A 16,554-nucleotide genomic window follows, 5' to 3' on the forward strand; every position below is an offset into this window, starting at 1 on the left:
AATCACAGGATGGTTTGGGAGGGACCTTAAAGCCCATCTTGTTTCAATGCCCCTGCCATGGGCAGGGACACCTTCCACTAGACCAGATTACCCAGGAAACTTCCGAGGGGAGAAAATCCATGAGTGGGCACAGAGCTGGTGGGAAAAGAGGAAAACCCAGCAGACAGGCATTTTCCTTTTGGCTGCAGCCCTCCATCACCCAGGGGCAGGAACACGCGTGCCCAACCTGCCCAGGGGCTCAGACGCAGCAGCAGAGCGTGGAGCAGTCCAGCCTGGCGGGGGTCCCAGCACTCCCAGCCTTCTTGTTCTCCTTGGGCAGCAGCAGCACGAGGGCCATGGCCAGGGCACAGTGGTAGAAGCTGTGCACGTAGGTGTAATCCCACTCCTGTGGGCAGGGAGAGCGCTGTGAGAAGCGGGAGCAGCAGGGCTGGGGACATTAAATTTCTACAAGTAGCCAAAAGGAAGGGGATAAAAAAAGATTCCTGAACCTTCTGCCTCCCTTTGCTGTCAGAGAAGAAAGGATTTCCAGTGAAAAATAGAACCCTAAAGCAAAGGGGATTTAACACGTTCTAATTTGCACATTTCCCGATTCTTGAATGAAGTGTTTCATTACCCCGCAAAGGACGCGGCGGCGAGGCCGGGCCGCGCGGGGAGGCGGCTTCTGCTAAGTGACATTTTTATGTTCTGCTAGAATTTGCAATTACTAAATGCTTTGAAAAATAATCCTTGGGGATGCCTGTGAGGTTGTATCTCGCAGCTCCCAAAGCACAGAGCAGCCGTAACGGCGGGGCTGAGCGCAGGCACGGCCGGCAGCTGTGTCGGGGGGTTATCGCCTGCCCGGCGGGACCCTTCCCAGCAGGACGGGGGGACTGGCCAGCAGCAGGAGGAGAAGGATATAAACACAGCATCAAGTGCCCCTGGGAGTCACTGAGAGTCTTTTCTTTGGCCTGAGCCAGCTCTGGATCCGGCCATGCCTGGGTTGGATCCAGTCCCTGCCGCGTCGCCGTGAGGTGTCCTTAAGTCACCCGTGCCCAGTTTCCAAAAAACCCTGCTTGCACTTGACAAAGCCATTCTGAGGACCACGTGTGCCTGAGGAAAACACATCCCCTGTCCTTGTCACTCACTGAAGGGGGGAAAAGAGACAGAGCATCACCCTGTGTGCCACTTGCTGTCACACCTGCTCTGAATGGATGAGGGGATGGGGACAAGCATGGAGGGACCCTTGTCCCCAGCATGCCACCCCTGGAGCCCCATGCCTGAGCTGGGTTTTGTGCAAGGCTGGATGCAGCCCAGTGGTGTGAGTGGAGCTGTCCCTCTCTTGGTGATGTCCCTCACACCTTGTGGAGTCAGGGAGGGTGAATGTCACACAGGTACCTCAAAGAAGAACCTCAGCATCAGTGCCAGAGCCCCAAAACAGAAGCCAGGACCGATCTGTTGGGTGTAGACACTCTTGTCAGGATAGAGCCCTTTCTTCTCCTTCATCTTCTGCAGCTGGGAGGAAGGAGAGAGCACACCTGGATTTAGCTGGCTGCTCCACCCTCATTCCTTGTAATAACACTGTTTTTTTAATATTCAGCCCCAAAGCCAGCTCAGGGAGTGTGTGCCCTCACAGACCCAGCTGTGGGAGACCAGATCCCAGCACAGCATCTGCAGACTGGAGGATGCAGGGGGCTCCCGTGCCTTGGTCTCCTCCTTGCCCATCCCCTCCCCATGGTGGCCACTTGCTTTTAGCTGCTGGCTTAGTGACAGTTTATAACTGGGGCTTGCACCACTGTATTTCCACGATGTTTGGCATCATCTTTCTGTAATTTTTATCCCATCACTCCTGCAGTGGCTTCCCCACCTCAGTCCCAGCTGGGTCCACAGCACAGTGGGGCACAGACTGCAGCACTGTGCCCAGCTGTCCCAGCTGGATTCAGGCAGACTGCAGACAGATTCCTCCCCACTTTATCACCGTGGTTTTATCCGCATCTTCCCCGGATCTGGGGCAGTTTACCAGATCCCTCTGCCTCTGAGTAGCTGTAAAAACTCCATAAATACGTTCCTCCTGATTAGAAATGCAGGGACAGCAGATGTGGTAGATTGCTCAGACCGATCGAATCTGGCATTTATCACAGAGGCTGCTGTCTGCCTCCTGCTCAGGTTGAAGGAGAAATCACTGTGAGACTGAGAGCTGCATCTTGAGGAGGAAATCCCTGGCATGGGTTCAGCCCTTTCCCCAGCAGGAGCATCCCACAGAGCCCATCCTGCCCCACGTACCCATCTGACCGTGATCACCAGCACAGCCGTCCCAATGGGGCCCGAGTAGACGCCGTAGCCCCAGCGGTCGTGGTAGATCCTCACGGCGATGGTGAGGACTCCAAACATGATGAAGGTCGATCTCTTGGGCTCGTCAAACTCTGCCAGGGCTGAGGGACAGGAAACAGGGAGCACCAGGTCACAGCCCTCCTTTTTCAGCTTCTCCCCTAAAGCCTTCCTGGGGTCTCTCCCCCCTGCCCCGGGGTTGCATCTGTGTCTGGTTTGCTCTTCTCATGTCACACTGCTGGGGAAACTGAGGCACATGGGGCAAAGCAAATCATTCTGGGCATCTGAGTGGTGGGTCCAGGAGATGATTGTTGTGGTTTTATTTCAGTGTTTTATGGGGAAGCTTAAAGGAGATTGCCTACCTAGAGGAGCTGTGGCTGCCCCATCCCTGGAAGTGTTCCAGGCCAGGTTGGATGGGGCTTGGAGCAACCTGGGATAGTGGAAGGTGTCCCTGTCCATGGCAGGGCATGGAACAAGATGATCTTTAAAATCCCTTCCACTTTAAACCACTCTATGATTTCCCCTTTCCTTACCTCAGAATTCAGAGGCGATTGCAAAAACCCTCGTGCCCTGCAAGCCCACAATCAGCTCTTGGCTCCATCCTGCATCTCCAGCCTTCCCAAACCTGCCAGCTCGCTCTGGCATGGGCTCCACCACCCCAGAGCAGTGGGACTCCCCCACTGATGCCATGGGGTCCCAGCTGCCCGGCACCTGCCCAGGGTTTGCAAGCTGGAAGTCGCCAGTGTGAGTAAATTATTAGAGGCTTTTGTTTAGCACAGAATGGGGTAATAACTGATAAAAGTTATGGATCCCAGTGGGCTCCATGCTTTTCCAGCTTGCACAGCTGTGTTATGGCTGTCCTGGATTTGCATTCCGGGAAGTTTGCCCGAGGGTCTGCGTCCGCACATGTGCACTGGGGCTTTACAAGCCACAGTGAGAGGCTTCCCTGGGCTTCAGTCACCACACCTTCCATGTCCTTGGATCGTGCTTTTATAGGGAGTTTGGCTAAGGGATAATGTCCGCATGTTAATCTCTGTTGTTTCCCAGAGGGTCAATATTTTAAACCTCCTAGTCCAGGATTTGTATTTTTTTGCGAGGTTTCTGAACGCAGTAATGAAGCAATCAAGTTGAATTTTGCTGCAAGGAGCCAAAGTGTCTGGATCAGCTCTGACCTACCCTGACACTGCTGCTATCCACTGAAAATGCCCTTCGGAAATCATTTGCCTCGTTGCCTTTTCTAGCTGAGCAGAGAGAGCACTGAGGTGCCCTGGGCAGTGGGGGAGCCCCCTTGGAACTCACATTTTGATGGGACAGAGCCATTTCTAAGGGTAATATTTTCCCCACATATTTTTCCCTGCATGGTAAATTCATCCTACTGCATGCCCTGGAAGGGAGGTGCTCCTGCATCCCCACAGGATGAATCTGCCCAGCTTAGGGGTGTTACCCCTGCTTGTGCTGGGCTCTGAGGCTGCAGGAACCCCATCCCTGCTGGAGGTCCTGCACCATCCCTGGGGGGCAGAGGGGAAAATGCTGTGGCCATTTTGGGGTTGACTTCAGCTTATCATGGGGAGCAATGGAAACTCTGTCTGGAGTGGGACTGGTTAGAAATGGCCCAAATTTAGAGCAAAACCTTTGTTTTTTGGAACATCTCTCTCCCCTGACCCTGCTGTCTTCTCCTGCCATGAATAATCACATCCTTCCAAAACTCATGGTGACAAAATGGGAAAATGATAGGTTTGAACTTTTTGTCTTCCTCAAATTTTTTTCTGTTTCTATTATATTTTGTTTTGGTGGCAAATAAAGAACAAAATGAGGAAAAAGAGAGTGAAGCAAATGTGGGGAAAAGGAAAACTGAATAACAGGGCAAGGGGTGAGATTTATAGTAAAAAGGAAGTGAAATAAATTTCTGCTTTTTCTAAGCAGATCTAATATTCCCATCAGCCCAGCCCAAGCTTTTGATAAACCAGGAAGTTATATTTGTTTTGACTAAACCACTTTGATTCTCATGCTACCAAGGGAAGTGGTAGATTTTGCATTTCTTAATGTCCCTAACTGAGGCAAGACAAGCTGATGGGCCTGGTATGGGGAAAATGAGAAGAAATGGGAAATTCCCTGGTATATGAGGTTTCAGACTTGGTCATCTCATAGTCTTGTCCTGCCTTGAACTGCAGCACAAGGCTGCCCGTGTGTTACTGTCATTTCAAGCAGAGGACGTGTGAGAGCTGGTGCAGGCAGGGGAACACCTGACCAACAGCACCAGCAGGTGCCACAGCTCTTCATCTCCTGGGGGAAAATGTCCCCAGCCACCACTCAGGACAGTTCCATGTCTGGACCCCACCAATCACAAAGACTTTCCAAGGTGTTAATGATACAAAACTGGATTCATCCAGAGCACAGACTGACTTCCACAAAGGACAATTTCAGTAGCAGCTGAGGTGGAGCTCAGAGCGAGCGGCATTTCTGGGGATTGTCCCCACTGACTGTCCCAGCAGCCATCCTGACAAATCCAGCCCTTCCTGCCAGGGGTGCAGCTTTCAGGAGCCACAACAGACCAGTTCTTACCCATCAGGGACACCCAGATGGACAGGGCTGTTCCGTAGATGCTGAAGTACTCCAGGATGTCGTAGCGCATAAAGCACAGCACTGATAACCCAGGGCCATCACAAACGTGGTAAAACTATTCAAAAAGAAAAAAAATTATTAGAAAATCAGTTTATTACCCACTTACCAGTAAGGTAAAGGCTTTTATCAACTGGTTTGAAATAGTGTAGCTGCTGAGGGGATGGCCAGCCAGGCCAGAACAGTGTCAGCTACAGCAGGATCACTGATATGCAGTAATGAATATATTTGAGCGATAATGTCATCGTTCCCGGTTGCAAATTGCCCAAGAATCAGCATTCTTCTCTTTTAGTACAAACTAAGACAGGCTTTAATTTGCCTCTTGGCCAGAATTTGCAATCTGATGACCAAGCTGCTTTGAGCTGGGCGCTGGGGGACGGCCTCTCCAGCAGAAGGAGAACTCTGGGGTTGTGGTTTTAATTGCGAAAGATTCTTGTAAAACAATTCAGAATGAGTGTCCTGATGAAATGTGTGTGGATGCCAGGTCACTGTCCAGGCTAAACAGGGTTTATATGGCCAGATACTGAATGCTGGGGAATTCACTCATTAGTGCATTCCCTTAAAAACCACCAGTTCCTGCCCATTAACTCATTGATTAGGTTATTTGCAAAAAACCCCATTTTCATGCAACATAAATGCAGACCACTCCAAGAGACCTTCTCCAGTGCAATCAGAGGAATGCTCCCAGTGTTTTCCTGGCTCTCTCCCTTCCCTGCCAGCCCTCAGCCCTGCAGGTTTTGCAGTGGCAGCACCAGGGAGCTCTGCTGTTTCTGAAGAAGTCCCTGCTCCGCTTGGCCGGGCGCCCTTGGAACGCTGCTCGCTGTCACGGCCCAGTGGGGATGCTGATATAATTTATAATGGGAATTGCTGCGAGCCCTCTGGCTGCCTGCAGCTTCTAGAAAAGGTTGCACCACGGCTGTAACTCTTCTCCCTGCTTGAGATTGGGCTCAGGGAGTCTGGAGCCCGGGGGGAAGGAAAGGTGGAAGGCCGAGCGTGTTCCTGGCACTCGTCTGCCACAGCCATGTGCTTTCACTGCTCTGTTCAGCTCTCCTGCTGGAGGAGTGGGATGCTACAAAAAATGCAACAGCAGCAGCTGCTGCCCTTCCAACCCCCTCCCCACCATGCTGGCAGCTGCCTCTCCTCCTTTCCCTTCTTTCCCTTCCCCACTCAGGGAGATTTTGCTTCTTCAGTCTCTTCGGAGAGGACCTGTTCCACCTCCCATCAAAATCTGTGCCAATTTTCCTACTGGCTTCTTGAGGAGGTAGAGCAGACACAGACCCAGTGCAAAATGAAATTGTAGATGTCTGGCTTCCCTGGGGAGCTGGGGTGGGGGGCTCAGGGATGTTTTCATATTAACTGCTCCTGTAATTTTTATAGAACTGGCAGAATTTCTCCCCCTGCCTTGTGGTTTAATCAGCTCAAATGGTCAAGGAAGTTATGTGGATCCTTAATAGGAGACCAAGCTGATTCTGAGCCATGTGGAAGAGCTTTTCTTACTGGGAAGATCCTTTATCTATTCCCTGCCTCAGTTTTTCTGTACAAGAAACATGCCAACCCTCATGAGATGCCTTGAGATGGATGGGGATTAGTGGGAAATGCAACATCAGCTGGGCTGCTGAGCTGTTTCCGTCATATTCTTTAGCAGGTCATTGAAATGTAGTCAAACAGGAGATTTTTTTTCCAGTGGGAATGCTGCTTTGGGTGCTCAGCTGGTGTTTGTATGGAGTCACTGAGCAGGGATACAAAGCCCAGGGCATCACATGGCTGGGAGCAGGAATAGGAATGTTTTATATATGTACAGACATTTCTTCACTGTTATTTCCACACAAAGGAAGGCCAGGAATCAGAGCCTGGTAAAAGACACATTTCAACACACAAAGGGTTAATAATTATTATTATATTTCAGCCTGTTTTATTCTATCCTTTCCCAGTGCAGAAACTCCCCTGACTCCAGCATTGCTCCCATCCCCAGCTGGCAATTGCAAAATCAATAATTTGACTACTATGTGCTTTTGGCTAAAATGACAGAGGCAGAGCAAGAGATTCTGGAGGCAATTTAAAGCCTAAATTCAGCATGGCCACTTAGCAGCTGTAAAACAAAGAGAAAAGCCAGCTCCAAAGCAGTGCAAATCAGTCAAGGCTCTTTGCACCCAGACCTTCTCCCTAATCTCTGTCATAAAACACCACTAAATCTCTGTAAGGCCACACTGTAGGACACCCTAAACTGGAGAATCAGCTGCTCAGCACCACACACGGTGGGAAATAACTGAAAAAGGATATTTTAGGGGTTGTGCTGGCTGCTCTTGAGTGAATCAGCTTCTCAGTGATACGGGGGGCATCTGGGAGGATAAAACATGCAGGGAGAGGGGGAATTGAGAACTTCTTACCGCCACGAAGAACATGGTGAAGAAGTAAACCATGGCTTCCATGTGGAAACGCCGCTTGGCCGCGATGCTGATGGTGGGGAGGAAGACCAAGGAGCTGAGGGTGGGCAGAAGGAGCTTGGCCACCAACGAACCCATGGGTGCCTCGTGGGCCAGCAGCTCCTGGGAGCAGGGCAGGAATGGTGGAGAAAGCAGTGGGGAGTGTGCTTTAAAATTTAAATGCCCTCGTGTCAGGAGGGCTGCGGGCAGGGAACAGCTGCCACCGCCACAGCCCTCGCTGCTGTCTCATCCCAAATTCCTGACACAGCCGGTGGCTCCGGGCAGCAGATGCTCTGTGCCCCCAGAACTGGCCTGGGTGTTTCTAAAGGAGGAAAAGGGAATGTTGTCCTTGCACGCCTTGTGCTGGGTGTTGGATTTGGGTGCATGGTGGGTGAGCTCAGACTCTGGGTTTGCTCGCTCCTCATGGGGACATCCCAACCCTACATCCTGGTCAGTGCTGCTGGAGTAGTCCAGCAGGGAAAATCCATCTTCTTTCCTCACAAAGGGGATGGGCACTGATCTGTTCTCTCTGGTGGTCAGGAATAGGACCTGGGACTGTCCTGTGCGAGGTCAGGAGCTAAACTTGGTGATCCCTGTAGATCCCTTGCATTATTTTACTATTCTCTGCTCTGCATTTCCACAAAGGAAGAGCTGGTATGTGGCAGGCCCTAGGGTTTTTTAAACAGTGGGATGTATCCTACGACCTTTATACACTTGAGAAGCGCACACCAAGCTCCAAATCTGCCTTTTATTTCCCCACCTGGGGTGGGTGCAGACATGGGGCAGCTGGTGTGACACAGCACCCAATGCCTGCTGCCAGTGCCTACGTGCCCTCCGTGGAGTTCAGTGCAGTCACATTTCCCAGCCATGCCCTCAGCCTCTGCAGCCTGGCCACCTCCAGGAGCTCTGTCTGAAATTCAGGAGCCGAGCGTCTCCGGGCTGGAGGAATTCGAGCGGATTGTCGTGCGGCGCAGGAAAAGCTGGAGGAAAGGAAACCAAAAGCCAAGCGGCGTTCGGGCTGCTAATCCACTCAGTGGTTCTCTCTTTTATTATGACTTTTTATTATATCGCTGCTGCTCCCCCCCTGCGTTAATATCTTTTCCTTGGAGCCTCGCAGGGATTCTCGGCATCCTTTCGGCACAGCTGTTCCCGGGACACGGGGAGCAGGAATGCTCCGCTTGAGCAAGCGCCTTTGTGGCTGCGGCTTTGGGGAGGAGGGTGGGAGCTCTGATAGCAGCCACCAGCTCCAGGGCTGATAGGACGGGCTCGCCTCTCCCCCGGGAGGGGGTCTGGAGCAAAGACAGGCACGCAAGGATAAAAAGAAATCCTCTTTAAACCACTGCAGGACGTTGGAGGGGGAGTTGGGGATGTGTGTGTGTGTGTATGTGTGTGCAGGGAAGGGCACAGAGCATTAAAGCATTGACTCTGTGCCGAGAGCCTTCCCCAGGGCTCAGATGTGCTGGGTAGGGCTCCCGTTTTTAGCTGATACTGCAGGAACCATCCACATTCCCTGGCTGGCTGCAGGCATCATCCCTCGGCGGGATGCTGCCCACACCACATCTCCAGCCGCCCTCCTGCCTGGGCAGGCTATAAACTTACCACAGAACTCTGCAAAACTGAATCTTGACCAATAAATATTGAAAAACCCTGGTGTCCCTATTTACTGTGAAAATGAATCCCTCCAAGCCAGCACATAATACCCTGGTGCTCCCCAGGTGTCCAGCCCTGAGCTGAAAGCAGAGCTCCAGCACAGCCCAGAGTACCCTGCTCCTTTTTTGGGCCATATCCTCAGATAAATCCATTATTCTGTGTCCATGATCTGCTTGGACCAGCCGTGGGGCCCAGCAGGGCTTGTCCTCATGGGGGTTTTGAGCAGATTTGGGGTTAAGACGTTGCACAAACCACTCTGGATCCTTGGCTATGAAAACGTCATCTGCCCTGCTTTTGTGGCCATGAGATGGATGTGAGAGAGGTGAAAGCACAGCTCCAAACCTGCTGCTGAGGGCAAACCTCCATGTCTGGGTGCAAAGCAGCCCCCACAGCCCCTGTGGGGACACGGCAGTTGTGCAACAAGGACATGCAAGGGTGGTGGTTGTGCACAAGGCAAACACATCAGGTGGAAAATACCATCAGGCAGTTGTTAAACACATCCCCTCACCCCCAGCCTCTGCCCAAAATCCAGCTGGCTCCCACTGGAAAGGAAACCCCGTTGGCTGCTGGATGCAGCAAGTGCCAGCCATGGCAGGCACTCCCCAAGCAGGGAAGTGTTGGAGCTCTCAGGAGCAAGAAAACATTCCACAGGTTGTTGGGGTTTTATTCTATTTTTTTTTTTCTCTCCCAGCTGCACACCCTGGGCTGGTGGTTGGGTTGCTGCCAGCACTGTAGGCATGGGGGGAAAAAAAATATCCCATCAGGTTGCACACATGTTTCAGCTATTATTGAAAAAGAGCCCCCAAAATGAATGGGGAGGAGAGGGGCAGGCAGGTGGTGAGCTCCTGGCAGGAGCTGCTGCTGCTTTAAAAGCTCTTTGTTCACTGCGAACACCGCGGTGCAGACGTGGGTTGGGCAAACCTTCCCGGGAAGGAACCCAAAAAACAAAGGGCCAGGACTTTGTTCCTTCTTTCCTAAACAGGTAGGAAATGGAGAAAGAGCAAATTTTAGCTCTGAGTTTAAGTGCTGCTGGAAAGGGAATTTTAAAATCTGCATTCCACAGGGCTAATTTCGTGTGGATCGGCGTGCACGCAGGAACGGTGATATATATGGCTGAAAAGTGGCTCCCAGATGCCAAACCCAGGTTCTGGTATGCTGTCCTGGATCCTTCCAGGGTAACATTAACCATGGCTTGCTGCAAGCACTTCTACCCTTTCAACTCAGACGTTGCAGTGGAGGAAAGAGACACAGAGAGTTTTGTTTTATTTTTAATACGAGGGTGATGGTTTGAAAGCAGTGTATGTTGGAACAGGGGCTGAGGGGGCTGTGCCAGCTGAGAGTATTGAGAGTATTTTCTCCTTGGGGTAAGTATGGGATGATCTTTCATCTGCCTATGGTGTAGACTGGGTCAGAATTGAAACCTGCTCAGTTGAGTGTCACCAGTCAGTGCCAGGCTGGAAATACTGGTGATAATGACCCAAAAACAAAGAGTGAAGCTGCAGTTCTACCTGGGGTTGCACTTTGAAGGACTGTGGTGCTACAAAGTGTTTTTTTACCACTCCCATTACTTCAGAGTTTAATCTTTCATCCCCACAACCCTTCAGCTGGTGCACTCTGATGGTGAGAGGCTGGATGGTGGCCTGGTCTCAGCAGGTTGATGTGGCAGAGCCTTGAGCAATCTGACCAGCAGGGCACCATCCAGTTTGTGAAGATTTCCTGCCTTTTTCTGATCAAGCATCCTCCTGGTGTGGAAGCACCTGGTGCAGGAGTGGAGCAGCCCATGGGCACGAGCCCTTTCCTGCCTAGCTGGAGAAGAGATGGCAGCAGCACCTGGATAAAACACCTCTGCCTCTGCTCAGGGCTGGAGGTGAGATCCTGATGTGGGGAACACTTTCTGGCCAGCTGGAGCCCAGACACAGCCCTGGCACCAGGGAAAGGAGCCCCATAAAGGCAGAGCCACCAGCTGGGCTGGAGCCCTGCTCAGCCAGTGCTGCAGCCCCAGCTCTGATCACCCAGGCCCAGCCCTGCCAAAGCACCTGCATCCTCCTCATTTTATTAGTGGAATAAATTGCCACTTAAAATATCCATTCTCCCTAAGGCCTGGCCCCATTTGAGGCAGCTTTAGCTGAATACTTACCCTTAAAAAAAAAAAAAATCCCCCTTCCTGTCTCCCTGTTGAATAAACCTATTATGCATATTGCTCTCAGGTATTCCTGCTGCTGTTTTCCTTAGGGATTTTTCACTCTTCCCTCTTCTCTCAGCCCTGTCATGGCCCATGACAAGCATGTCATCATTAATGATAAGGACAGCTGATTTCTTGTCACCAGTTTTCCATTGCTCCTATCTTTGGGATGTCCTGGAGTGGCCCCCCACTGCCAAATTCATGGAGGCAGTGCAGGGGTTTATTGCTCATTTCATGGTGTTTAATGGGTTTTTTTTACAGTCATAACTCCTGGAGCCCAGTAACGACGTTGAGGGTCTCAGCTCTCGCCCTGTTGGTCACAAAAATGTCATTTTCTGCAGAGAAACGCTTGAAGCTGTGATGCTTCAAGGCTCAAAATCCAAAAAGGGAATGAAACCAGTCTTAGGGTTTTTGGGGAGTCTGACTCATGGATTTTGAATGCCTGTGGTTGGCAGGGCTGCATAGCTGATGGCCCTCAGCACAATACTGCTCAACTGCCATGGCAGACTCATTCCATTCAAAGAAAAGCCTTTGTACTTTTTTTTCTCCAATCTTTGAATAGCTAAAATTTTGAACCGAGCTTGACTTGCCTGGAAGCTCCTCCAGGTTCTTGCAGGAATGTGCAGCCTTTGGGGACAGGTAAGATTGAAGTCTGCACAGAAAAAAGAGGCTCATGAAACGATTGAAACTCCACAGCCACGACCATACCTGGGGTCACTGCGGTCACTTGTGACTTTCAAACTGCCCAGAGATATTTTTCACAGGAATCTGATGGTGAGAGCAGCTCAGTGGCTTTGGCTGGTTCAGTTTGACTCAACATTTTGCAAACCCTCATGCCATAAATCAGCCCCATGCCCAGTGTGCGGGGACACGCAGGGATGAGCTGCCTTGCCCAACACTGCGCCGCAGGTCACTCTGCAAGGGGCTGAAGAACACTTCTGCCTCTAAAGAACTCTTCTTTTGGTCTCCTCTTGCTTCTTTTACTTACCCAGTGGTGGGCCACAGCTGCAGCTCTTGGCTGCCAGGGGCTTTTTGGGGGGCTTTGATCCCCTTGGTGAAGTTCTGGGACCTCACACACTCTGGGTACTGCTTTAATCTGCCCATGCCACACCAGTCTGGCCTGGAAACAACTGCAGAAATGCCAAACAAATGCATCAGTTCTGCAGTCAGGATGAAAAAGGAAGAAAACCAATCAGTTGTCTCATCCCTGAGGGAAGATGGAGCTGCTGGAGGGCCCTGGGCCAACAGATTCCTGACCATGCTCACATTCCTGGACCTGGACAGGCATTTTTGGGGGGCCTGGCTACAGCAGAGTCCTCACATCTGCTGTGCCAGGAAAGGGCTGAGCCAGGAAAGGGCTGATCTGGCTGGGAAAGTGGTGCTGGAGCTCCATATCCATGGCTCGGGCTCACCAAGAAGAGATCCTGTGATACAGAGTTCATGGAGGGCTCGCTCCAGGGATGTGCTTGGGACTCAGAGGTGCTGGGTGTCAGCTCCAGCAGGTCCAAGGCTGGTGCTTGGGTCAGGATGGAAAAGTGTCCTGCCGTGGGAAGCACAGGGAGGAGGTCAGTGTGTCCTGCCTGGATCAGAGCTGGCTGTCACTCTCTGCTCCAGGCTGAGGAGTGAGGTCCCTCTGCCCCAGCAAAGGGATCCCCCAGCCCTCCCTCGCTCCTGATCCTGCAGAACCCTGAGTTTGTCCTCTCAGCTGAGCGTCCCTGGCTCCTGCCAGCAGCCCCGTGCCCAGCCCAGCTCTCTGTTGAACTCCTTTCAGCCAAGGAAACTCCTTTCCTCCACAGGCACTTCTCTGGCCAAACCAGCAGCCGGCCGCCGGCAGCGCTCCCCCGGCTGGAGAAGGTGATCTTGGAGCTGCTTTGGGTTTTATTTGCACTCTGAATTCTGGGGGGAAAAGCCTGGCAGCCTCCTGGGGCAGGGCTGTCCTGTGTCCCTCGGGGTGGCTGCTCTGTGTCCCCAGAGTGGCTGTTCTGTGTCCTCTGAGGTGGCTGCTCTGTGTCCCCTGTGGTGGCTGCTCTCTGTCCCCCAGAGTGGCTGCTCTGTGTCCCTCAGAGTGGCTGCTCTGTGTCCCTCAGGGTGGCTGCTCTGTGTCCCCTGTGGTGGCTGCTCTCTGTCCCCTGGGGTGGCTGCTCTGTGTCCCTTGGGGTGGCTGCTCTGTGTCCCTTGGGGTGGCTGCTCTGTGTCCCCAGAGTGGCTGCTCTGTGTCCCCCAAGGTGGCTGCTCTGTGTCCCTTGGGGTGGCTGCTCTGTGTCCCCAGAGTGTCTGCTCTGTGTCCCCTGTGGTGGCTGCTCTGTGTCCCTCAGAGTGGCTGTTCTGTGTCCCTCAGGGTGGCTGCTCTGTGTCCCCAGAGTGGCTGCTCTGTGTCCCCTGTGGTGGCTGCTCTCTGTCCCCCAAGGTGGCTGCTCTGGGTCCCTCAGAGTGGCTGCTTTGTGTCCCCTGTGGTGGCTGCTCTCTGTCTCCCAGAGTGGCTGCTCTGTGTCCCTCAGGGTACCTGCTCTGTGTTCCCCAGGGTGGCTGCTCTGTGTTCCCCAGGGTGGCTGCTTTGTGTCCCTCGGGGTGGCTGCTCTGTGTCCCTCAGGGTGGCTGCTCTGTGTCCCTTGGGGTGGCTGCTCTGTGTCCCCAGAGTGGCTGCTCTGTGTCCCTCAGGGTACCTGCTCTGTGTTCCCCAGGGTGGCTGCTTTGTGTCCCTCGGGGTGGCTGCTCTGTGTCCCTCGGGGTGGCTGTCAGGGCAGGCACCCACCATGTCCTGGGCCAGTGGCAGGAGGTGAATTCCCAGCACAGAATTGCTGCTCGCCCAAGTGCAGGATGCAGACAGCAGAGCTGGATAAGGGACTCTCATCCAAATCCTAAATTTCCCTGGGAAAGTCCAACACGAGCCCTTAGTGACCGTCCCGGGTGGGAAATGCTCTCGCTGTCCATGCAGGTGCATCTTGTCTCAATTTACTGCGAGCCCAAAAGCAGTAAATAACATCTGCAAATCATTTCTAACGCTCCTGCCAAAAACCGGGAGATAAAACCCGCTGTTGTCTGAGCCTGGCCAGCCGTGATTAATGCGGTACCTGCAGCAGCAGCCCCGGGGCTTTGGGGACACTGCTGTCCCCGGGGGTTTTGGGGTGGCAGCAGTTGAAGCTGCGGGGTTTGGCTGATGTGAAACTCGTGTTTTGGATCTGCTCTGTGCTGCAGTTTGTTCTCGGGGCTGGTTGGGCTCCCATCGAGGCGATGGCATCGCTCCTGCTGATTTCACGGGGCCGGGGCGGGGCAGTGTGAGCCGCGCTGCCGCGGCCAGGGATAACACTGTGATTTATGGGAGCAATCAGTTGCCACTAGGAGCTGGTTAGGAATTTTCCGATGAAACGGGGATTGCGTCAGAAACCGCTGAGTCATCTCAACTGTTTCATAAAAAAAAAATTAAAAAAAAATACTATATTAAAAAAAAAATCTTTTGGCTTTGATGAACTTTTGGTGAAGCACAGACTGAATGTGTCTCGCCTGCTGCTGGCTCCCCCAGATCAGCATTCCCACCCTCTGGCATTCCTCCTCCAGCCTAGGACAGGGTGTGAGGTCACCCAGGGATGGCATCTCCTGGGGTGCCACCTCCTGCCCATCCCCAGGGCTGGGGGATGCTGGGGCTCTCAGGGACCCAGGCTGCTCTGGAGTTTTCAATGTGAAATAATTCGATGCTTTTAAAACCTCTCGTGTTCAGACTTTTCCCTCCTGGTTGTTCCAAAACGGAAAGGGTTTTCTCCTGCATGTCTCGGGCTGGGATATTTTGAAATGCAGGAGTTGGGTGAACTCAAGTGCTAAATTTTCCCAGTGTCCTGGTCACAGCCAACCGATGGAAAATTGAAAGTTGCAAATCAACCTGGCTGGGTAAATTAGAACAGGCTGGCAGACATTTAGCCAAACAGAAAAGGAGACTTCATTTCCCATGTAATTTTTTTGGGACGGATTCTCTGTCACACAGACATCCCTGGGAGGACTGGGTCCAAATTAACAACGCTGTGATTTCTGCAGGATACTGGGAGCTGGGAGGGAAAGTGTGCCCATGGTGGGGGGACAGTCACCTCAGGGCCCTGCAGATGGGTGCTCCTGGCCAGTGGCAAATGGTGACAGGGCTGAATGCTGCCCTCAAAGTCCAGGAGCAGCCAGAGGGACGACCTGCAGTGCAGTGCTCTGCTGGGAGCATTGGCTTTGCCCTGTGCAGGGAGGGAAGGAGGAAAGGCTGGAGCTGAAGCATGTCTGGAGGGATGTAGGAATTGTTCAGGTGGGCTGCTCAGAGCTGCTGGGATGTGCTGAGGAATGCACAGGAATGAGTGTCACCACATTTGACACATACACACCTCAGAACACAGACAGATGGATCATATATCAAATATAGGTGGCACACACTGTAGCTGTGGCCTTCTTCCCCACAGGCTTTTCTCCCAGACACACAAACACAGATCAGACATGACCTGTGCATGGCTGTTGCTGAGCCAGGGGATTTGTCCCCATCAAAAATGGCTCTTGATGTGCCCCAAACCAATTTTCTGACCCCATTTTCTGCGTGGCACAAAACTATTTCAAGCAGCAAGACTGGCACTGAGCTTGGCCAAACAGCACCATAAGCACGGGACCTTGAAGATTTGGTTCATTTTCCAGCAGCAAGTGAAATGAAAAGCCTGGCAGACCGAATCCAACCATTCCCCCGGCCATCCCAGAGGCAGCACGTGGCTGCACAATGCCCGTGGAGGTACCGGGAGATCTTTGGTGATCTGATGATGGGGTGGGGGCAGCAGGTCCCGTTCTGCCGCCCGAGGAGGGGAGTGCAGCATCCTCCGGGGGTGCCGGGGGTAGGGGAGTGCAGCATCCTCCGGGGGGGTGCCGGGGGTAGGGGAGTGCAGCATCCTCCGGGGGTGCCGGGGGTAGGGGAGTGCAGCATCCTCCGGGGGTGCCGGGGGTAGGGGAGTGCAGCATCCTCCGGGGGTGCCGGGGATAGGGGAGTGCAGCATCCTCCGGGGGGTGCCGGGGGTAGGGGAGTGCAGCATCCTCCGGGGGTGCCGGGGCGAGGAGCGGCGCATCCTCCCAGGGAGTGCCCGGGGAGGGGGGAAAGCGGAGCATCCTCCAGGGTTGGGGGGGAAGCGGAGCATCCTCCGGAGGGTCCCCGGGGAGGGGGGAAAGCGCAGCATCCTCCCGGGGCTCCCCGGCTCTGCGTGACCAGCGGGAACGCATGCGTGCGGTGCGGGCTCTCCCCGCCTGTGCCCCCCCGGTCTCGCCTCAGGAAACCGGCTGGCGGCCGCGGGCCGGCGCCGGGGGAGGCGAGGGGTTAACCGGGGTGGGGGCATCCCGGGCCGAGAGGTGTGAATTCCGCCCGCTCTCCCCCCT

General features: G+C 53.3%; 1 protein-coding gene across 1 annotated transcript; it reads right to left on the reverse strand.

Moving 5' to 3' along the window:
- Nucleotides 1-238: 238 nt before the first annotated feature.
- Nucleotides 239-7,445, reverse strand: MYMK (myomaker, myoblast fusion factor). Its single transcript, XM_036393805.2, has 5 exons — nucleotides 7,311-7,445; nucleotides 4,867-4,981; nucleotides 2,260-2,408; nucleotides 1,375-1,491; nucleotides 239-385 (listed from the first exon to the last, which is right to left on the reverse strand). The coding sequence occupies exons 1-5, from the start codon at nucleotides 7,443-7,445 to the stop codon at nucleotides 239-241; spliced, it is 663 nt and encodes a 220-aa protein (XP_036249698.1).
- Nucleotides 7,446-16,554: the final 9,109 nt, after the last annotated feature.

The sequence above is a fragment of the Molothrus ater genome, chromosome 20 (assembly GCF_012460135.2).
Source record: "Molothrus ater isolate BHLD 08-10-18 breed brown headed cowbird chromosome 20, BPBGC_Mater_1.1, whole genome shotgun sequence".
Classification (NCBI taxonomy): Eukaryota; Metazoa; Chordata; class Aves; order Passeriformes; family Icteridae; genus Molothrus; species Molothrus ater.